Genomic DNA, 24,181 nt, shown 5'->3' on the forward strand with positions numbered 1-24,181 from the left:
GCAAAGTTTAGTTGTGAGTGTCTGAAATGTTCACATTATGTACACTTAATCGTGAAATAATCTGGTCAAATACAGATTTTGGCCAGGATTTTGCCAGCACCAAGGAGGCGGGGTAGGGGGCGCTGAAATCACAGGGAGCTCTGTCGGATCGGCTCCACAATACAGTCTTGTTGCCAGGACGTTTTCCAAGCGGTGGGACTGGATGCAGAGAGCCTACCTAGTCAAAGGAGGCGGCAGCTGATTACAGTAATTTAAGGCCATTTTATGGTGCCATCGACAGTTTACTGATGGTGGGGTGACACCCCCGCCCCATTACATGAGGACGTTTGCTAAATGGAGACAGCCTCCCTGCGGCACCCTGGGAAGAGATAGGAGCCATGCTCGATGGCCCAAAGAAGGGACCACATGTAGGGAAGGCAGTCCCTGCAGCCCCAGCAATCCCCTTGGAGGGTTTCCCCTCCAACAATTCCCCTATGATTGAAAAAGTTTTTTTTTTAAATCTTACCTGGCCTAGCTCCCAAGATCCCTCTAGTCCTCAGCAATAACCACCTACCCCAATGGCACTGCTGAGGCTTCAGAACTGCTGGCCCTCTAATCCTTAATTAGGCGGTGGGCTCATAGGCAGCTGATTAGAGGGCAACCTGTGGTAAAATTGCCAAGGCCAATCTGCTCCTGGGAAGTGTGAGCTGGGGACCTGCTTTAACCCACACATCGGAAAGTTCAGGCCTTTGTGTTTCCAACTTTTTGCTTTGTCTACAGGTTGATGGCCTTTCATCAGTACCAGAAAAAGGTTAAACGTGTGACAGGTTTTAAGGAATTACAAAGGCCATGAAAGGGGTGGTGGGAGGAATGAACCAAACGGACGGAAGGCATGAGAAATTAAATGATAAAATGGATGATGATGCAAAGCAAAAATAGATGGAAATGGGACGAGGGAAAAAAACAAAAGATGGGTCTAGAGGAGGTGTAAATGGCACCAACGGAATCAATGCAAACAGCTACTGTCTGAAAAGATTGGAGTGCTGGTTATGATCTGAAATGGTTGAACTCAATGTTGATTGTGGAAGTCTGTGATGTGCCTCATTGAAAGATGAGCTGCTGTTCCTCAAGCTTTGGTTGAATTTCATTAGAACAGTGTAGGATGCCAAGGCCATAGAAATCATAGTGGGAGTGAGATGGAAAATTAAAATGACGTGACCGGAAGCAAGCTCGTGATCATATTTGTGGACTGAATGAAGTTGTTCCACAAAGCAATCAGCCAATCTGTGTTTGGTCTCCCCACTGTCGAGGGAAACAGATCAATCTATTAACTGGCAATATAAATCTTCTGGCCATACTTCAAGGTGCCAAAAGTATGAAAAAGTGATCATTTCATGCTGGTTTCTTCTGGCCTATAGTTGAAAACTTACAGACATCTGCCAACCGGCAAGTTTCGTTCACCAGTACAGTCTGACTTTGAAGCTTTAAAGGGTGGGTTAGCTTAAACACAGCAGCAGAATAAACTTTTGCTTGTCACACGACATTGTGCTCATCATAGAACAGTAATTCACCCAACTTGCTGGACCAGTGCCATGGGAGATCCACTAGTCTAGCAGTTAGCCATAATATCTCAACCAAATGCCGTTTAGGAGCATCATGAATGGAAAATAATCTTGGCAAAAATCTTTCCGTTTTTACATTGTCCTTCAGATGGTTCTGATTTTTCAAGTCTTGGAGGCCATTTTGCTGAGGACCGCCAGTGACCTTACACATTTTAGCGCAGTGGGGATGAACATAGTGAAGACGTTGGTGCATAATCACATGAAGTTAATATATACGGCACTCTACTCAGCAAGTCACAGGTCAGTATTGCAGAGTAAGCTGACAGCTACTAATAAAGGAGTTAGTATGGCAGTATTTATAGTTCTTTGCTGTAGATAATCCCAAAACTCAGTCACAAATTGTTCAGAGCGTTATGTATGTTCAAATTTTCTATGTGCTTCTCTCTTTCTGATCTAGTACATTTATCTGTGGTACAATGTTTAAAAAAAAAGAGCTTGCTCTTATACAGACCCTTTAAGTTTTCAAAGTCCCAAGCACTTCGGAAGCAGTGGATTATTTTTGAGCATCGATATTGTTGTTTTATAGTCAAAAGTAGCAGCTAATTTGTACACTGTAAAGTTCCTCAAACAGCAAATACATATAAGATTAATTTGCAGTTGGCCAAGATAATGGGAGAATTTCCCACTCTGTTTTTGAAAATGATATGGCATCTTTTACACCCCTCTAAACAGGAAGACAGGGCCTCGGTTTAAAGCCTGATCTGAATGATAGCAATGCAGCACTCAATCAGTATTGCACTGAATTGTTCACCTATGTTAGATGCTCAAATCCAGGAGTGGAGCATGAACATGTCACCTTTTGACTAAGAGGTAATGGTGCTGCCATTCTTCTAAACAAAACCCAAAGAAAAATACATCTACTCTATATATTAATTAGCAGATACCTGAAATAGTGATTAAGAGAAAAGCCTGCAAATGATGAAAATTAAAATCAGAAAGTGCTGAAAGTACATAGCTGAGGGAAGATGGTGAGGATTTTTTTCTTTGCAGCAAGTTTTTGTGATCCAGAGTACATTCCTAATTTGATTGCTGTTTCAAAGAGCTGGCACAGGCACGATGGGCCGAATGAAGACCTCCTGAACTAAGATTCAATGATACGCAGGCACCTGAAAAGAGAGGACAGATTAGCATTTTAGTTGCAGGCATTTTATCAGAACTTAGAAGGGAAGATAGGTAGGTAAGCCTGTTTTCACAATTGATCAGACCTCTCAAAAATGTTACTGTTTGTTGGTGAATTATAGCAGCAGATTTATTATATTTCCTGTGATGAACGTTGATGATGCACACCATTTGGAGATATTTTTATGCTTGTATGCAGATTTTGAATTTAAATGATTCCTAGATTAGGAATTCTAGCCAATGGGAATCGATAAACACAATGGATTCAAGGATCAGGAACTGGACTGGAGCTGGAATAGCACAATTGCACATTTTGGAGGTCAATCCATGCACATTACTCTAAAGTAATTGGCCCTCAAAATTGTAACATTGTTGCAATGTGATTTTTTTTTTTACTTGTTCAGTAAAGAATAATTGCCCAAATCTTCCAATAATGGGTGAGGCCTCTAATTCAACTTGCGTTGCTGATCCGCCTTGGGACCCTGAGGAAGTCCCGACGTATACACATCCGTGGTACTTACGTGGGAAGTTTAAACTTCCAATTACTGGTTTTACCCTGCCCAGATTGTTCCGTGATTCCAACGAGAGTGCAATCAGATGGCCAGAACCACAGAGACTTGGGCTGTTTGCGGTATCCTTAACCTGGTTTTTACACGGATTTATTTAGAGCTTTTGTTAGCAGATATAAAACAAGTGTAACTCTAAAATAAATCAGATGGAGGGGTCAAAGCACTCCAGAACCCATAGCAATGTTCACCACCCCCGCACCTTTCTTCTGGCAATGTTTTCACTTTCTTCCCGACAGCGTTCACCCCTACACTGTACAGTGTTCGCCCACCCACCCCCGCCAGACAATGCTCACCCCTCCATCTCTGAACAGCGTTCGCCCCCTCACCCTCCCCTCTCCTTACTCACCTTCCATCTTGTGGGGGGGTTGGTGGTTGAGCATTTTCGTGGGGTGAGGGAAGGCGGTGAACACTGTCAAGAATATTCAGGAGTGTAGAGAAGGAAAGTTAAAATCAGGTAGCTTGAAGCAACACTGGACCCCAGTTTGGCTTGGACTGGATTGATCACCTAGGGGCAAGCAGTCCTTGTTTAGAGAAAAGTTGGATAAGGCCTTATTGAAGCGTGCTGTTACATCCAGGACCGCGTGACAGTCGGGAAAAGTTAGCGATAAATGACAGCCTGCCCACAAAGGGTTGCATGTAATTACTCATGGCGCATTCAATATCCCAGCAAACGTTGTGGAATTTGGGATCAGGATTCAACAAACTGAAGATGATTTCATACCCAAGACAATATTTATAAGCTGTCATGCTGTCTGTAAAGGTGTCAGTGTCAAACATTCTCAAGGGAACACTATGGGACAATGCTGTGATCACCATATAATCAGTGAAGGGATTGTCTGCAGGATCTCTTCCACATTGTCGTCAATGTCCTGAAGCACATCCTCCACACTATGCGAAGGGAGGGAATTAACACTGTCGGGGGTGAGTGGGTTGAGCATTGTCGGAGGGAATGAACACTGTCGGGGGCGAGTGGGCTGAGCATTGTCGGAGGGAGTGAACACTGTCGGGGGCGAGTGGGTTGAGCATTGTCGGAGGGAGTGAACACTGTCGGGGGCAAGTGGGTTGAGCATTGTCGGAGGGAGTGAACACTGTCGGGGGTGAGTGGGCTGAGCATTGTCAGAGGGAGTGAACACTGTCGGGGGCAAGTGGATTGAGCATTGTCGGAGGGAGTGAACATTGTCGGGGGCGAGTAGGTTGAGCATTGTCGGAGGGAGTGAACGCTGTCGGGGGTGAGTGGGTTGAGCATTGTCGGAGGGAGTGAACACTGTCGGGGGCGAGTGGGTTGAGCATTGTCGGAGGGAGTGAACACTGTCGGGGGCGAGTGGGTTGAGCATTGTCGGAGGGAGTGAACACTGTCGGGGGCAAGTGGGTTGAGCATTGTCGGAGGGAGTGAACACTGTCGGGGGTGAGTGGGTTGAGCATTGTCAGAGGGAGTGAACACTGTCGGGGGCAAGTGGGTTGAGCATTGTCGGAGGGAGTGAACACTGTCGGGGGCAAGTGGGTTGAGCATTGTCGGAGGGAGTGAACACTGTCGGGGGCAAGTGGGTTGAGCATTGTCGGAGGGAGTGAACACTGTCGGGGGCAAGTGGGTTGAGCATTGTCGGAGGGAGTGAACACTGTTGGGGGTGAGTGGGTTGAGCATTATCGGAGGGAGTGAACACTGTTGGGGGTGAGTGGGTTGAGCATTGTTGGAGGGAGTGAACACTGTCGGGGGCGAGTGGGTTGAGCATTGTCGGGGTAAGGAGGCGTGGGGAGTTAGCATTGTCAGTGGAGTGAGGCTGTTGAGTTTGAAGTTGACAGTCAATGAACTGAAGACAGACTTTGAAGAGGGTGTCTTCAGTTCATGACAAGAAAAGGGGGCATGGCTGCGCTTGAATTACATTTGACAATTGACCATCCCTGCATCCCTGCTGGGGCTGGTATTGGAGGTGCAAAAGCTCCGGCATAAAATGGTAAGTGGGAAGATTAAATCGCAGTCCGCATTGGATGCACCCTCTCCACTGACCGGAAGATCTGGGCCATTGGTGTGAATAAAATTTCCACATTCTGTTCGCCTAAATGGTGAGAAACTGCAATACCACTGTGCATTATTTTTCATTCTAGATTTAGTTTGTGGCTGGGGGGCGTATTTTGAGCTGTATAACATCATGGTGAAGTAGCATGGTTACAGGTCTGTTATTGATGATGGTAATGTTGACAGCAGTTTCATTTGACAAATTTAGAATATTCATATAAGTAGTATATTGCCACAACACTAAACTGGACTGGCCCAGTTGTGTTTTGAAATTTAGAATTTGTTGGCAATGTAATTCCATGTAAAATAAACCCAGTCACAACAATGTATTTTTCATAAAACAAGTGCTTTCTGTTTTACTATATTCAATTCAATTTTTTTTTTTGCAGTAGGTATTCCCGAGCGTGCTTGGGTTTAATGTCAGCAATGGTGAGCCAAGGTCCGGATGCTGCCCGAGACTTCTTGATCCAATTTGATTTCAACAGCAAAATGCTGCCAAGCTTATTGAAAAAGAGAGAAAAAACGGTAAGTGCTTTATTCTGTAATGGTTTAACCTGTACTTATCAATACAGTTTGATATTTGTAATGATGATTATGTTCAACAGTTGAGAAGAGTATTACACCATTTATTACAGGCATTGGACAGATAATTGCAAAGTTGTGCCTTAGCACAGAACAATACCTTTCATCAAAATTGGGTCTTTTTTAAGTATGTCGTATTTTATCTGGTGATAAGGTTCTGAGGCAATTTTTGGACTTGTCTGTTCCAAAACATGTATTTCACATCCGCTTCCGGTCCCACCGATTGTGCTCACCCGACGAGCCAAAAATTCAGTCCAAAGTATTCATGTTGATACATGTCAAAAAGTGAAGTAGTTCTGAGGTGTGGTAAATGAACTAACATTCACAGTCTCAGAATTAGAATGCCTTCTTGGGCTTTCCCAATCCCTAAGTGGATGAAGGGTTTAGACCTTCGGGATTCCAAGTTCAGTCATTGGTCTGCACTGTCAGTTGATGTCAGCAGAAGGAGTGTTAGAAGTACTACAGTTGGCCCCTAGGCGTTGGAGGAGAAAACAGAATTGGGTGAGCTACCCACTCCTAAATGATTAGTAGCACTTCTGGAATGTGTGTATACGTGGAAATAGAGTGGGGAGAGAATCATGCTCAGATCCGATGCACCGTTATGTAATGTTCTTTATATGCCCACACATGAAGAATGGACAATGAATGAGGCACTGAATGGCTTATAGAATCAAGCTATAACAAGAATCAGTTTCTTCATAAGAAGAGAAAAGAAACACACTCTTCAGAAGCCCAGTAGATGTTGCTGTTGGTTACGAACAAGTTGACTTAAATTGACTAGAAGTCTCAATCCCTCACTTAAAATGCAACATTTTGTAAGTTATTCAAGTGATCATCATTTTAGCACTGATTTGTTTTGAAGATGCCAATAGGAACTCTTACAGTCCCCTTAAATGCCCCTGTGTTTGACATTGGCAATCGGGAAGATATTAAAAAATTTTGAGCACTCTGTGTACTATTTTCCGACGATAGTACACTACTTCAGAAAAGTGTAATAGAAAATAAATAATTGTTTGATGTGAAATAAGGGAAGCATATCTGCAGAGCATTCATGCAAGCTGTGGTTAAATTTAAAGGCAACAGAATCATTCCATATCTCTCCAGGCTCTTTGTTCATAAAAAGTATATAATAATATACACAAGCACTTTGTGTTGCTGCACAACAATAGCTCAATTCAATATTGATGCTGTAATTCAGCCAAAGCAGCGCATGGTTTAGGACACCAAGCTAAATGTGATAAGCACTGTGGATTTGCTGACAACTGGAAGTGTTCATACAGCATTATACAAATCTCGATATTGTAGGATACTAGTTCTTTATGTCTCATTACCAGTATATATTATTATATATATCTATATATAGCTGCTTATGTCTAATGGTTTAATTTCATATCCAGCTACTTGACAGTGTACTCATTGTGGTTGGTTGCTGACTGCTTTCCCTCCTGAAAGCTACAATATTCTGATAAGCTGCTTGGCAACTGAAGAAACTCTTCATGTATTTCAAGAGTCTGGTAACTCTAGCATTCAGTCCATTGTTGGTATGTTTCACAGGTACTTTCAGCAGTAGCTCTGTGTATGGGCATTTCTAAGACTGGCTATATTTCTTTGTCATTTCTGCAATAAACAGATATGCTGAGAGATTTTAAGTTTAAAAAAAATGTTAAATAACTCATTTTTAAGTGTGGTAAAAGCAGCCATGTAGGCATTGATATAGGAAATGTCTTTGTAATTGATATAGGAAATGCCTTTGCAATTGATATTCTTAAAGACGATGTGTTTGTTTTCTATAGGGGAGTCCTGATGTCCGCATGGCATATATCCAGTTCGCAGTTTCATTTCTAATTGCTGGTGACCACAATATTATTAGCCAAGTCCTGGAGTTAAAAGGTATTTTCAGTCTTGTAATATATCTGCATTAAAAACTATAAAAATAGTTTCCAGGCGGTTTGTGCAAATAAATTTTTGTTGTTGTTGAGAAACTTACGGTGAAGACTATAGGGCTACAGCGCAGGATACAGCCAAGGTTAAAAAGAGATGGAGAGAAAAGCAGGTATATCAGTATGAGATGACCAGCTTGGAAATTAAAAGAGGAAAGGGCTGAAGTTCAATAGTTTTGAAATCTTTCTGAAAAAGATGCTAGGGTAGAAAACCAAGCAATAAATCTTGATTAAATTGCGCGTGGTTGAAGGAGCGTGTACAACAGTGTCTCTGAAGCTTGAGAAGAATAGAGAAGAAAGTTGGGAATAATGATGAATAGTGGCAACCATAAAATGAAGACAAGAAAGGTTGTAACAATAATCAAACAGTTACAGGTTAAAAATCATATTGACCTAATTTGTGCATTTTTTTAAAGATTTCATTACAGATATTTTCACTTCTGGACTAAAAGAAGATCGGATTTCTGTCATAAATTTACTTTTGTCAACTTTAAAAGCAAAGGTTTGTCAGTCTGGATACTGAACTTCTATTTTACTTATTTTTCAGCTCAAATCTTCAATGGGCATCTGGGAATCTTGATCCTTATTTTAGCAAAGCTTTCAAAGATAATGCATTATTACCAGGAAGTAATCAATGTTGCCTTGCTGGCACCTAATTATTTTTTGCTGTCATTGTTAAAGTAGGCAAAGGTATCATGAAGTGTAAAACTCCTGTTGGTGAAATTTACTGATCAACTCATTTGCAGTGATGCCTAAATCACACCATCAGGTCACAAAAATATGACTTATTCACTATTGTTACAATTTCCATTTCACTATCAACCAAGTTTTGCACCTTTAAATATTATAGCTGCAGTGTGGTACTGACCCATAAAGTCATTTCCTTCACCATGATGCATTTTAAGGCAAAAATTACAGGAAATTATATGTTATTGGTCTGGATTTTCCTTTCCCAACAATGGCAGATGTAAAACACAGTGAAATCGCCTGAGATTTTCCCCTTCCGTCAAGTGCTGTTTTCAATATCACTGAGACTGAGGAGCTGGTGAGGCCGGGATGGGGGAGAGGAGCCGGGGTTGTGGCGGCCGGGATGAGGGAGGAACGGGGGAAGAGGAACCAGCGGGTGTGGGGAGCATTGATACCCACAGGACAGATCCCAGCAGCCTTTTAAAGACTTATAAAAGTGTTAAAATTATTTAGAAGCTTACGACAGTTTTTAAAAGTGTCATAGCAGTTGTTAAATATTTAAAAATTATGTTTAAAAAACAATTCGCCTGTCATTGAGCTGAAGACTGACCCCAGGGGCATGACTTCAGGTCTTGACGTCACAAGGGGGCATAGTTTTGCCAGCGTTACATCATGCTGGAAGACCTCACTGTTTGCCCTGACTGTAGGCTCTGCTGCAGGAAGAAGTTGTTTTCACTGTAGCCTACAAACTAGGTAAGTACATATTTTTTTTGGACATTCAGTGGCTGCTGACAAGAAAATCTGGGCCTTTAGTTTATGAATAAGAAAAACATTGAACAAGAAAGCAGGATGAGAAATTTAATAATGCAGTGCAGTATACATTTTTATAAATTGTGTATGTATATATTGTACATCAGGTGCCCAAATCAAAGATATTATAAAAATACAGTTTTAAAAAAAAATTACAGGTTTCAAATTAACCTCCATACATTTAAGCTAGGCTTCTACCAATGCTGCTATCGATCTGCACTGGGAAGTGTTCTGGAGTCACTCACCCTTCACATTTTTTATCATTATGGTTCAGCTGAGATTGTTGTGCATATTTTTCCTTGGTTGCTACTGAGAGTGGAAATTTGGAGCAAGTGAGAAACAGGCTTTCACTCAGACTGACTATTTTGTGAACATTAACTGGAGAAACGTATTCCTATGTGTTGAAAATTGTGGGTGCAAGCCCTGGATTTTTTTTTAATCGTGTCACCTTCAACCTCTAAAGGTTCTCAGTTTAAATATTTAATTAATGAGATAAAAATACTTTCTTATCGTTACTGTCTTCTAGGTTGTCCAAAATAAAGCCATAAGTAAAACACAGAAGGTTCGTCTTTTCAATGTAGGTGTTTTGAACCATATTGCATCATTATATCACTGGAGTGGAATTGTTGATGTCCATGTAAATGTTGGCAAGGTGGGTCTCTCTTAATTCCAAAGGTTTGATTTCTATGTTATAGGATCAATATACTTGAACTATGATCTGTTACTGCCATGTCTGACCCCACTCCCTTCTTACTAGTCACTGCAATTAACCTGTTCCCGCCCTTTATCAACATCAAGCTCCTCTCTGTCTGGGGTAATCTGTGGTAAGGCTGTTTTGACAAGCAACACCAATAAATGAAATTAGCTTCTTGCACCAGTGTTGAGGCAGGCATGTTAGTTCTAGCACTATAATACCCTTATCATGCAGTGAGAGTACTTTTTCTTTGTGGAATATTATATTTCAACGTGTTGTAAGTTTTTGAATAACTACTTAATGTTTAGGAAAATTCAGACACTAATGATTGCCTCTAATAGAGCATTTTTGTGATTAAACCAGTTGGTTGCGATTTAACCCCCTAATACATTAACAGGGTAAAAGAAAAATCCTTTATCAGGAATTTTCACAGAGGCATAGACATCTTTATTTTAAACTTATAAAGTAGTGTTTTAAATTATTCATTCAAGGAACGTGGGCTTTGCTGGCTGGGCCAGCAATTATTGCCCATCCCTAGTTGCCCTTGAGAAGGTGGTGGTGAGCTGCCTTCTCGAACTGCTGCAGTCCATGTGATGTAGGCACACCCACAGTGCTGTTAGGAAGGGAGTTCCAGAATTTTGACCCAGTGACAGTGAAGGAACGGCGATATTTTTCCCAGTCAGGATGGTGAGTGACTTGGAGGGAATCTTCCAGGTGGTGGTGTTCCCATCTATCTGCTGTCCTTCTAGATGGTAGTGGGCATGGGTTTGGAAGGTACTTTCGAAGGAGCTAATTGGGATAGATTTCAAACAGACTTAGCAGCTCAAGACAGGGCAGCCATGAGGCGCTGTGGGCCATTAGCAGAACTGTACTCAACCACAATCTAACCTCATGGCCCGGCATATTACTACCACTATCACCAAGCCATTGAACCCTGGTTCAATGAAGAGTGCAGGAGGCCATGCCAGGAGCAGCACCAGGCATACCTAAAAATGAGGTGTCAACCTGGTGAGACTACAACACAGGACTACTTGCATGCCAAGCAGCATGTGATAGACAGAGCTAAGCGATTCCACAACCAACGGATCAGATCTTTTTTATTAATTCATTCATGGGATGTGGGCGTTGGCCAGCATTTATTGCCCATCCCCAATTGTCTTTGTTCAGAGGGCATTTAAGAGTCAACCACATTGCTGTGGGTCACATGTAGGCCAGACCAGGTAAGGGCAGCAGAATTCTTTCCCTAATGGACATTAGTGAACCAGGTGGGTTTTTATGACAATCGGCAATGGTTTCACAGTTGTCATAAGACTTTTAATTCTAGAATTTTATTGGATTCAAATTCCACCATCTGCCGCGGTGGGATTCGAACCTGGGTCTCCAGAGTGTTACCCCCGGGTTTCTGGATTAACGGTCTAGTGACAATGCCACCCCCCCACCCCCAAGATCTAAGCTGGACAGTCCCGCCACACTCAGACGTGAATGGTGGTGGACAATTAAACAACTCACTGGAGGAGGAGGCTCCACAAATATCCCCATCCTTAATATTGGGGGAGCCCAGGACAACAGTGCAAAGGATAAGGCTGAAGCATTTGCAACAATTGGGGTGCCAATTGGATGATCCATCTCGGCCTCTTCTGGAGGTCGCCAACACCACAGATGCCAGTCGCCAGCCAAATCTATTCACTCCACATTATATCAAGAAACGGTTAAAGACACTGGATACTACAAAGGCTATGAGCTCTGACAACATTCCAACAATAGTATTGAAGACTTGTGCTCCAGAACTTGCCACACCCCTAGCCAGGCTGTTCCAGTACAGATACAGCACTGGCATCTACCCAGCAACGTGGAAAATTGCCCAGGTATGTCCTGCACACAAAATGCACAACAAATCCAACCTGGCCAATTACTGCCCCATCAGTCTACTCTCCACCATCAATAAAGTGATGGAAGGGGGTCATCATCAGTGCTATCAAGTGGCACTTGCTTAACATTAACCTGCTCACTGACGCTCAGTTAGGTTCTGCCAGGACTACTCTGATTCTGACCTCATTACAGCCTTGGTTCAAATATGGACAGAAGAGCTGAACTCCTGAGGTGAGGTGAGAGTGACTGCCCTTGACATCAAGGCAGCATTTGACTAAGTGTGGCATCAAGGAGCCCTAGCAAAACTGTAGTCAATGGGAACCAGGTGGAAAACTCTCTGCAGTTTGGAGTCATACCTAGCACAAAGGAAGATGGTTGTGGTTGTTGGAGGTCAGTCATCTCAGCTCCAGGACATCTCTGCAGGAGTTCCTCAGGGTAGTGTCCTCAGCCCAACCATCTTCAGCTGCTTCATCAATGATCTTCCTTTCATCATAAAGTCAGAAGTGGGGATGTTCACTGATGACTGCACAATATTCAACACCATTCGCGACTCCTCAGATACTGAAGCAGTCCATGTCCAAATGCAGCAAGACCTGAACAATTTCCAGGCTTGGGCTGACAAGTGGCAAGTAACATTCGTGCCACACAAGAGCCAATCTCCAAGAAGAGATAATCTAACCATCGCCCCTTGACATTCAAGGCATTACCGTCACTGAAGCCCCCACTATCAACATCATGGAGATTACCATTGACCAGAAACTGAACTGGACTAGCCATATAAGAGCAGGCCAGAGGCCAGGAATCCTACGACAAGTAACTCACCTCCTGATTTCTCAAAGCCTTTCCACCATCTACAAGGCACAAGTCACGAGTGTGATGGAATATTCTCCACTTGACTGGATGAGTGCAGGTCCAAAAACCCTCAAGAAGCTTGACACCATCTAAGCAAAGCAGCCCGCTTGATTGGCACCCATCCACAAACATTCATTCCCTCCACCACCGACGCACTATGGCAGCAGTGTGTACCATCTACAAGATGCAATGCAGGAAGGCTCCTTGGACAGCACTTTCCAAACCCACGACCACTACCAACTAGAAGGGCAAGGGCAGCAGATACATGGGAACGTCGCCACCTGGAAGTTCCCCTCCAAGCCACTCACCATCCTGATTTGGAAATATATCGCCGTTCCTTCACTGTCGCTGCGTCAAGATCCTGGAACTCCCTCTCTAACAGCACTGTGTGTGTACCTACAGATCATGGACTGCAGCGGCTCAGGAAGGCAGCTCACCACCACCTTCTCGAGGGCATTTAAGGATGGGCAATAAATGCTGGCCTAGCCAGCAATGTCCACATCCCACAAATGAATAAAATAAAGTAAGGAATTCAGGAGAAACTTCTTTAGCCAGAGAATATTTGGAATGTGGAACTTACTCCCATGTGGAGTAGTTGGTGCAAACAGCATAAATGCAATTAAGGGGAAGATAGATGCATGAGAGGGGAAGGTTATATTAATAAGGTGAGATGTGGGGGACGGAGTCTCATGTGGAAAATAAACACTGGCATGGACCAGTTAGACACAATTACCTATTTCTCTGCTGCAAGTGCTATGTAATACTATGTAAAGGTACTATAAAGTGAGCTTTTGAATCTTACTTAAATCCTGACAGGGCGTCCAATATTCCTTAGTGGCTGGGAGAGATTTGGTTCGAGAACTTGTACACAGTTTCTTGATTGATCTCTGCTGCTCGTTGAAACATGGCATCAATTTCTATGATTCTAGTCTGGGTACAGCTAAAAGGTAAGAATCTCACTAATGGCAGCGTTGTGCCAGCCACTTATCTTGTAATATTTTCAGTTGGAAAAGCTATCAGGAAAATGTTCTGTGTACACAATATGTAACTTACGGTAAACCATTCTTAACATTAGAATTTTGGTACACTACTCAATGTAATGACTCAAGGTCAATTGATGCTGAAGCAGAGCCTTTCCTCCTAATTGCCCACTTGAGTGCCTGAATTGGCCCACTGGCAGGCAAGCCACCTAACTCCACTCCCTCCGCTGGTAAAACTATGGTGGGGGCAGGGGCGGGCCGGTTGCCTGCTGGATTTTGCATGCCGCTCTCCCTGCCTTCAAAGATGCAAGAGAGGGAACATATAATCCAGTCCATAGAGCCTGCACCAACTCTTTTGAAGAGTAATCCAGTTAGTCCCTCAGGCCCACCCCTTTTTCCCCCTATCCCTGCAGTTTTTTTTCTCCTTCAAAGTATTTATTCAATTTCCTTTTGAAGGATACCATTGAATCTCTTTCCACCACCCCATCAGGCAGTTCATTCCAAACCCTAACCAACTCACTGTAAGAAGATTTTTCCTCATGTTGCCAATCACCTAAGATCTGTGCCCTCTCATTATCACCCCTTCAGACATTGGAAACAGTTTCTCTTTATTAACTCTATCTAAACAACTCATGATTACAAACAGCTCTATCAAATCTCATCTTTGCCTGCTCTGCTTACTCAAAGGAGAAGGAAGGTTGTGAAGGTCCTTGAGAGGATGCAGAGGAGATTTACCAGACTGGTTCCAAGAATAGTATTTTAGTTACACAGTTCAGTAGGAAAGGCTGGGGTTCTTCTTGGAGCAAGGAAGAGGTGTACAAGATTATGACAGGCTTAGATAAGGTAGACAAGGGAAAATCTCTTGCTATTTGCTAATGATACAAGGACAAGGGGACACAGGTTTTAGATTTTGTGTAAAAGATGCAGCGGTCCCATACTGATAATTGGGGAACTACACTGCATTCTTCCCTCCAGTCCAAAGTCACTCTGTATCTTGTAATATTTTCAGTTGGAAAAGCTCTCATCGAGTCTCTAGGCAACTTTCTCGATTACTACAGATTTGGCAAAGCCCTCCTCCTTGGTAATCACTGATGCAAAGTACTCATTTGGTACCTCAGCCACTTCCTCTACCTCCACCTGTAAATCTCCATTTTGGTGCCTAAACAGCCCCATTGCTTCGCTGACAAACCCTTTACTGTTAATGTCCCTAGAGAAGACCTTTGGATGCCCTTCTATGTTATCTTCAGGAATGGAATCCCTACGAAAGGAAAAAATAGAAAACATCTAAAACCAAAAAATATAGCAATAAATAGTCAGCATTAACTTGAAAAGGAAAAGTCTTACTAGACTAATCTTAATGAATTCTTCAGAGTGTCACGACCAGTTAGGGGTGAACTGACTACTCTCTTTGTCCCATTCCTGGGTTGGTTATAACAGAGTTTGAATTTAAAAAGGAAGTGATGCTGTATTGTCAATTCAGTATATATGCTTAACTGTGTGTAGCTCGGTATAAGAAATAAGCCAGCCAGATTCCTTCAATTAAAAAGCAAGGAGTTAGTTTTATTACTAAAACTCACTCAGGTAAAGTTACAGAAATTCATAACAAAAAGGTTTAAATGTACAAATATGTCCAACTACCCATTAATGCAAAAACAACACACGACACAACCTCCTCAGGCAAAAAAAGAAATAAAACTTTACAGAGTATCAGATGTTAAAATTTGGCCAAGTCAAAAAGGTAAAGTCAGAAAAATTATTCATGGATTGTTTGGATGCTTGCCGACAGCTGAAGGGTCACTTTCCACAGTTGCTGCTGGTACTTGGCTTTCTCACTGGAGCAGTCATTCTGCAGTTGTGACTGGTTGATGCTCTCTTCTCTTGGAGACAGTGGTGTTAATTCAGAATCCTCCTTTAAGAACTCTCGGTTTGCAGTAATGAAATCTTCTGTTGGGTTTTCAAATCAGAAACAGCTCAGCTTTGATGAGCGAGGTATCAGAGAAAGGGTCGGGGTGCAGGGCTGTTGCCCCTTCTGACCCTGAGGCAGTCCCTCTGACTATTCAAATCCAGTATATTTCACACCCAAGAGCTGGGTCAAGTGACTTCACGCTGGTTTCAATCTGGGCTTATTTTAGCCACTGTCTCTGAGAGCTCCATAGACTCTGTGTCTCCATAAAGCAGCTTGTATCTTTTGCAAATGCAATAAAGTAGCTGCTGTGGGCGAGTGCCCTTAGCAAAAGTGTTCTTTTCAAAAAGTTCAATATATGTATATCCAGCAGATGACATGGCAGATTAATATTCTATATAACATGTCTTCATAACAAGAGATAACAGCGATCGTAGACAAATGTAATGCAGTAGATGTAAATTTATCTAGATTTCCAAAAGGCCTTTGATAACATAAGGGCATGTGGAGTCAGGGTACAAGTAGCAGAAAAGATAGCTAGCTGACTACAAGACCGAAAGCAGAGAGAAAACATAAGAGAGAAACTATTCAGAGTGGCAGAAGATGGAAAGTGGCGTTCCACAAGGATCAATCCTGGATCACTTTGTTCACGATTTATATTGATGCTTTAGAATTTGGAATCAAAAGCACAATTTCTAAATTCGAGGATGACACCAAATTATGGGGTGTAGTCAATACTGAGGAGCACTGCAACACTTACAAGAAGGCATTAATAAACTTGCAAAAATGGTGATATAATTGTCGAATTGAAATTCAACACAGATGAGTGAGGTATTTCATTTTAATTCGGAAAAATAAGGTCACGCGTTACTTGGATTATAATATTGGACATTGAATACTTGAAACTAAATGGGTTTAAGGAACAAACGGAGTAAAAATACACAAATCATCAAACAGAATTAATCTGTAATTCATCACAGATTAATGAGGCCATTAAAAAAATCAAACCAAGCACTAGGGTTTATTTCTAGAGGGATAAATTTGAAAAGCAAAGCAACTGTTCTAAACTTGTATCATACTTTGGTTAAACTGTGTACAGTTATGGCCACCATGTTGTAAAAATGATATAGAGGTACTGGAGATGGTGCAAAAAAGGTTTTACAAGGATGCTACCAGAAATGCAAGGTTGTACCTATAAAGAATGGATGAACAGAATAGATCTCTTTTCAAAAGAGAAAGCTGAGGGGTGACATAATAGAGGCCTTTAAAATTATGAAAGTTTCTGGTAGAGTAGACACAGGGAGAAGGGTTTCACTTGTGAGGAAGAGCAAAACTAGAGGCTATCAATGTAAGATAGCCACTGTTATGACATGGCAGGTGATGTGTGCCAGGCAGACCAAACCCACATTGGAAACTTGGCCACAGTATCACAACAAAATAAAGAACGCCTCTACCTCCCTTTCCTCAAACTTTGGAAGAACCTGCACAAATTTAAACATCTCCCTACTGGGCTTTCGACTGGAAGTGGTCCTTTCATCCTCAGAACCTCCCTCAGCCTCTTAAGATCTCTTTTTTAACTTCCAGCTTTTTAAGCTGACATTCTCTCTCCCTTTCCTTCTCTCTTTCCTCCTTTAGTAATTTCTCCAATGCCAATTCCTTTTCCTGTTTCCTTTCTCTCTCCTGCCTTTCTGCTTGCTCCCTTTGAAATGCTCTTTCTCCTTCTTTTGCTTCCAATTCCAGTTTTTTTCATTTCCATTGCTTGTTCATGTTCGAGTTTCTTCATTTGTAGTTAAAGTCTCACTACCTCCAGCTGTGACTCACTAGTGTCAGGTGTCCCTTCCAATTTCAAATGCTGTGCTATCACTTCAATTATATCTGCTTTCTTTGCCCCTACAGTTTAACCTCAACTGCAACTTATCCGCCAATTCTGCTAACTTACACTTAAACACTTTTTGTAAACCAACCAGAGTTGTGTCTTCTACTCCCAGAAAAGCCTTAGCTATGGATAAAGCCATTTTTGCAGTCTCACCACTTTAAAATCTCTCAACACCAACCCCTGAGTTCAATGTGCTTCTTTTACTTGTCGCCTTAAGATTCACCAACTCCAAGCCAATCAAATAATTTTTAAAACCCTGCAAAGAGCCCCCAGTTTTGTTCTGACGTGGCAGGTGATGTGCCAGGCAGACCAAATCCACAAGGGAAACTTGGCCACGTTATCACAGCGGTTTAGCAATTTGTATTTATTATGAGAAGATTTGTGCACTGAAATCAGAAGTAACGAGTCCACTAACACCTTTTAGAGATTTTAAAAACTAAATTAAAACATTTATTAACAGAAGAGAGGATTTCAAACACATAAATAAGATTACAACTACTTAATACTATAACAAATCCCAAAATTCCTAATTGACCTGACTCCCAACAACACACCCCCTTTAAAGCAACAGTTCCAAAATAGATTTTAAATTTAAATACGTAAGCCAGCAAATTTACCACACCACCCATTCCACAGTGGAATTCCAAAGGCCTTCCTCCTCCTTTGGTTACCGGACACAGCAGACTTCTGCAAAAGTGTCTGAAGGCTTCCCCAAGGCTGTTTACACAGTCCTCTTAGATCTTACTCGGCCCCACAACATAACCCTCCGTCCTCTTTATATATGTTTCTCACTCTTTAATCTGTAAATTCTGTTGTTCTATGTGGCTTTGGAAATTTACTTTTCCCATAATATAAACATCTTTCATGTTGCCAATATGGTCAGTACCTTTAGGAAAAATAAACACACTCCTTGGTCTTGCTTATCTTGTTGGTTGTAAACATTCTATCATCCCTTTGAAACCTAAACAACTCCTCCCCTTCACTTGTAAATTTCCTTAACACCCTACACGCTAAGACCTCATCCATGCTTACTCATTAGCATTTCAAATGCTTTTTACCCCTAACTTCTTTTGATAATTTCAAGCTTGCAGTCTATTTGACTCTAATTCAATTAAATCAGCTACACAGACAGCCATCCACACTCTCAACCATAAACCTACTTTACAATAAACCACACTAATATAATGGAGAAAAAAAATGTTAGTTTCATGACACCACCAAGAAATAAAATAGGGAATTCAGAAGAAATCTCTTTACCCAGAGAATGGTGGGAATGTGGAATCGCCTGCCATAGGGAGTAGTTGAGGCGAATAGCTTTTTTGTAGTGCCACCTGGATTCATGGAGGTTAAGCTACTAGAGGAGGGTATTTCCATTTGGCCTGTCCTTGGTTTTCACCAAGTGCCTATCCATGGGTTGTAACACATCTGTCTAGCTTTACTTGGCTTCTCGGATTTTAGGGGATATATGTTATAATGCAGATAGTGGTCATTATCATTAACTGCTTCTTGTTTAGTTGTAATTTGTATGTCACCCTTGAACTTACTGGGGTTCATTAATGGATCACCTGCCGATCTAAAAAGATCAATTTTTTTTTCTTTTAATTGTGGACTGTGATTGCACTTGCAGGGGAGGAAACTTGGTACTGCTGAGATTTCTGTTGGGCTTGAAAACAGCTACAGAAGATGCGCTGGTGGCTGACCTGATGGTGAACATCTTCAAAGTGTGTCCTGATTTACTAAACAGATTCTTCAAGGAGACACAATATTCCTTTGCCCCTAGACTTAAGACAGTCTGGCTGGACAATATCAAACTACTCCGAAAGGTGGGGAGCAACTAACTCGCACAATGTTTTCAGACTTCGTTCTGATCATAATGTATTGGTTGACAAAATGGGTCATCTCTTAAGACACCTTTAAATGAATTCTGGAGCACAAGTGAAAAGTCAGTTGTCATAATCATTTAGTTTCATAGTTTATATTAATATTTGAGTTATAACTTTTAGGTTGGAGATTAAAGTGTTAAACGTAAAATTAATAGAAAAGCCTGGTTAGGAAACTGATAAACAACCCTCACGTAAAGGCAAAGGAAGAATAGGTTTAATTAACCTGTCTTTGTCTTACAAGGTCAGAGATAGGCTGGGATTTTCCGGCCTCGCCATGGTGGGACCTGCCACGGGAGATACGGCGGCTCAGCCAAAAGTCCATTGACACTCGGCGGGACCGGACAATCTCAGCAGTGGGCAGGACCAGAAAATCCTGCTCGTAGAGTGTGATGGTGTTGAACAATGGATGACCCATCTTTAAGCTTGTAATGAAGCCAGAAGGTATACCATTACTTCAATAGAGGATTTAAATTGTTTAAGTAGTTCCAGATGAAGAAACGTTGAAAGCCCGTTATAAACAAGAGAGTTCCTTAACAGAGTCATCAATACTGGGAGGGAGGGAAGGGTCTTAAAGCTCCATTAGTGATAGCAATTATTCATATGGGTTATAGAATCAAAGAGGTAAGTTGAAGGTAAAATAATTAGTTTACATTTCTGTTTGAGAACATCCCAAAGCATGCATTGTTGAATTAAAGATGTACTGTGGGGATTAGAAGGTTCTTTTGTTTAATTTAGCTGGGTGTTTCTCACAGAAAGAAGTTTGGTTTGGTATAGACTGCAGGTCACTGAGCTGGGAGAGGCAAAGAGGATGAATGTTAGTCAGGCCTGTCCTGCACTTTAAGCGGAGAAAATACTATACTGTTCACTGCGCAGAATGAAGGTGGGGGACTGAAGGTCAGTTTGGAATTTTTAAGCAGTGGGGAAGCTGGAAGATTTGCCTAGTTTGAAGCTCTCAGTGGTTCTCACAGAGTCTTGTGATGGAAAGCAGTCAGCAGAGTAAGCTTGGAAGGCTGTGAGAAGCCAGTTGGGTATCTGCCAGCAACCAGAATAAAGAGTCCACAGTTTGGTGGTCTTAAAGAAAAATGGGAGGGTCGCTTAGCTAAAAAGCTAATGGAAGGCTCCCCATAAAATCTTACCTTGGAGAATAGCTGGCATACTGAGGAGAATTAAAATGAATTCCAGGGGGCTGTGGCATACCTTTGGGTTGGTCCCTTAAGAAGTGAGCGAACTTTCAAGATTCTTGTATATGGAAACTCCTGGGGGCAAGTAAAAAGCAGAGCTGCTATAAGCTATTGAATTAAGTTATTGGTACTTGCTTTAATTGTTAATTTCTCTTTAAATACAGTGAAGTTTGTTTTTGTTTAAAAATGTGAAATCTCGTGGCATAGTTTCTTTCAGTTGATCTATGGGTGCTCGGATTTCTCTTTAAACATTAATGGTCCCAAACAGGATCATGACATAGTTCTGTCATCATATAGTGAAGAATGTGAAAATTTAAGGGCAAACTCCAGTTTAATTAGTTCAGAAAATATCCATGATAAAAGAACATTTTAAAACTGGTGCTGTGTCAATTAATTAATGCTTTGTATTTGTATTAATTAGTTACAATGGAATCAGTGAGCCTGGGACTATGGGTTTGTTGCAGTAAGAACATAACTGAATGAAAAACAGGAAATGCTGGGCACTCAGCAGGTCAGGCAGCACCTGTGAAGAAAGGAGAAATGCTTTGGTTAAGTTAGTGAAACAAAATGGTTTACCCGTGAAAGAGCACTTTATTGAGTGATGAATAAAGTTACAATGGCCTGGGCTTCCTTTGGTAATGACAACATAACTGTCAGCATTCATCATCATCGCTTCACTGAAACTGAAAGCAACTTCTAGAGTCAGCGTGTGCGCAGAATTACGCGGAAATCCAGAAGTTGTTGTCTGTGACTCTGCTTCACCAGAGGGTGCACAGTTGAGGCACTATCGGAGGTCAGCAGGAAATCTATGAATTTTCAAGAACCTGCACTCTTGGTTACACTGTTAATCTTGATGTAAAAATCCTTAAATGAGATCTAACAGGGTTTTTAATGACATATTAACTTCATAATTACTGCTAAACACCCTCACTAACCCTGAAAAAGTCATTTTATATTTGCAGAATGTCAAGTTTCTCCTTTATATAAAAAAAACAATGTTTTTAAGAGGATTTATCTTTATTTTAGCTTCTATGTTAATCTAATCATAATTTTTTTTGCTGCCTGAAAATAACTAAACTGCCATCAGGAAAGGGGAAAACCATGCTGAAGAGATCACTAGATCTTTGCGGGTAGCTTTCTTCAAGGTCAGCAGCAAGCAACCATGCTTTGCCACTGATTGCAAACATGGAGCCAGCACTTTGTGTTTTTCACAGAGATAAAAGCGCAACATTCAAAAAAACAATTTCAGGGTATGTACCTCCTTGCCCACTGCTCAACAAGATGGTGTTCATGAGCACAAATTTGTAGTATATTTGCATTGGTGGAGTCTTCTATCAGGGTCCATCATAGTTAAAAATAGTCTGTCAGTGCACAGTCCGGGACAAAACTGGACCACTGTAAATATGGGATGAAGGGAACTTTGTGCAGAGGCAGATACTCTCTACCTTAAAGCTCTTTGTTAGGACCAATGGGCTCTTTTATTTTTGTATTGCTTGGGTGATTTTAAGCATGCAGGTCCTTCTGCGATAACTTGTGTAGAGTCTGTACAGAAACTTTTGTGTTGTTGTGCAGCCTAGAGGAAACATTGGTTTACACTGCAGATTTTAGTCTGTAAATTTCAAACTAGCAGATTCACAAAACCCGGAAGTTGAGTTTCAGTTTTATTCGCGGTAAGTTTTAGCAACAATTGAGGAAAATACTTTGGCAAGCAAATTTGTGATATTTAATAATTTCTTTGTATGTTTAATATATACATTGTAATATTTGTTTAAAACTAAACTGTGAATAAATTAGCAGTGAATAGAGTAAATATCTAAAGTTTTATTAAATGCACCTTAATAATAAACTATTTGTCCAAATGAACACAAGATCATGGATACTCTTCATATCTTCTTTTGTACAATCAACTTCTATTCTAGATTTACGATGCCCAGCCAGAGATTTCCAAAGCCTTCAGCACAAAAGAGTTCATCCCAATCCCCCGTCTCCTCTCTATGGTGATGGTCACGACACGGCCTCCAGTGGCTACTAAAGCCATGTTTACTCAGGGAATCAATGTAAGGAAAGAGCTATTTCATTTTTTTTTCTTAAAATCAAAATTCTTCAGAATATTTTTTTTTAAATTGTCAGGAAAAAGGCAAATTACTGCACACTCTACAACGTTTTACTGCTGAACTGCCTAATTAGATTCCTTTACTACATAGAGAGAGCCAGGTAAATGCAATGTAGCACATAGTAAAGCATAGGACTGGAGTGCATCTGGCCAAAATCAAAAACAAATGGTTCATCAATTGCTCACTCTCTCATAGAAGCATGGGAAAGTACAGTATATCGGGAAAACTTGGCTGTGTTATAACCAGATTTGCATCCAGGGGTACTGGTTGTGCCACTGCAAATACGTAAGGAGTAGGTTGGGATTGGATACTTGAATGAGCATTTCAAATACTTGTGAAAACTTGACTAGAATTGTTTGTGACCACTTTAGAAACTATTGCTAAGTTAGGGTATTTACTAACTTGCACTGCTTTCAAACTGTACTTATCGAAAAGATTGTATCATTTAACGAGCACTGGAGGTGGGCCTAGGTTCTCCTCTTTGCAGAAAACAAATTGCTTGCTAGGATGATTTTGGGTTAATTCCCCTGCCACAAGCTCAAGTGACAGACAGGTGCAGTGTGCCAAAAATGTCTTTCTAGACAGAACTGTGACTCATTTGGTGTCTCGGTCTTTAAAGTGGTTTAGTTTTACTCTCAGCACAAGCTCATCTATTGCCAGGGTTTTTTGTTAAGACAAAGAAGGGGATCCTGCTGCATGAGAGCAAAAGTCAGGGACGCTCAGGCTGAACTATCCAGTGAAGGAACTGGGGGAATCCAGCTGTTCTCCAGTGCACTGCCATAGCCCATGCAATCTGAAACCCATTGCCAACTTGTTTGGGTACCCCTGTGTCTGGGAATGCCCATTCCGTACCACATTGTTACCTATCTTTGGTGCTGAACAAGACCCCATTCTGCTCCTCAAGCAAAACCTTGATACTTCTAGAACACTGTAAAAGGAAGCAGAGTCCATGACAGGTCTTTGGCTCTTTTTCCTGACCTTTGCAGCTGGATCGCCCAGTTCCTTCACTGGATATTTTGGCCCTAGCACCCCAGACTTCTGCTCTCACGCAGCAGGATCCCCTCCTTTTTCCTAACAAAAAGCCCAGGCAATAGATTGGCATTCCCTGCAGCAAAAGTAAGGAACGTTGATCCCATTATCTTTCATTTTTTGGCCATTTAGCTAAACTGAGAACATTAACAGAGCTAAATTATCTACTTATTGGCAATGAGAGCTACTAACTTCCATAACACTGAAGTTCCCAGCTATAAAATAAGGAAAAGTAAAGTTTCTGTAATTCTGAAGGTACTTTGTTTTAACCGTCCAGTTTTTTGTTTGTTAAAAAATGAGAAACAAAGCGGTTATTTCTGTTGAGCATTCCTAAGTAAGAGTGTCGTGCAAAATGTTAACTGTTTTCTCTTTTTGATCTTGATGGGCTCACTGTGTTTTTCAGTCACTTTCTGTTTTTATTTCCAATATTGTTTTTTCATCAGTGCAATCAAAATGGAGACTATTTTCTTATTGGTCT

At 41.4% G+C, this 24,181-nt stretch overlaps 1 protein-coding gene across 2 annotated transcripts in view; it reads left to right on the plus strand.

Moving 5' to 3' along the window:
• urb1 (URB1 ribosome biogenesis homolog) overlaps positions 1-24,181 on the plus strand; it is a 104,199-nt gene that overhangs the window by 3,372 nt on the left and 76,646 nt on the right. For both annotated transcript variants that reach the window (XM_078560178.1, XM_078560179.1), the window contains exons 3-10: positions 1,690-1,841; positions 5,696-5,828; positions 7,679-7,775; positions 8,242-8,327; positions 9,849-9,974; positions 13,554-13,684; positions 19,124-19,319; positions 22,480-22,617. In XM_078560178.1, the coding sequence (XP_078416304.1) occupies positions 1,690-1,841; positions 5,696-5,828; positions 7,679-7,775; positions 8,242-8,327; positions 9,849-9,974; positions 13,554-13,684; positions 19,124-19,319; positions 22,480-22,617 (1,059 nt within the window). The remainder of the gene's footprint in view (positions 1-1,689; positions 1,842-5,695; positions 5,829-7,678; positions 7,776-8,241; positions 8,328-9,848; positions 9,975-13,553; positions 13,685-19,123; positions 19,320-22,479; positions 22,618-24,181) is intronic.

Source organism: Cetorhinus maximus, chromosome 16 (assembly GCF_964194155.1).
Source record: "Cetorhinus maximus chromosome 16, sCetMax3.hap1.1, whole genome shotgun sequence".
Classification (NCBI taxonomy): Eukaryota; Metazoa; Chordata; class Chondrichthyes; order Lamniformes; family Cetorhinidae; genus Cetorhinus; species Cetorhinus maximus.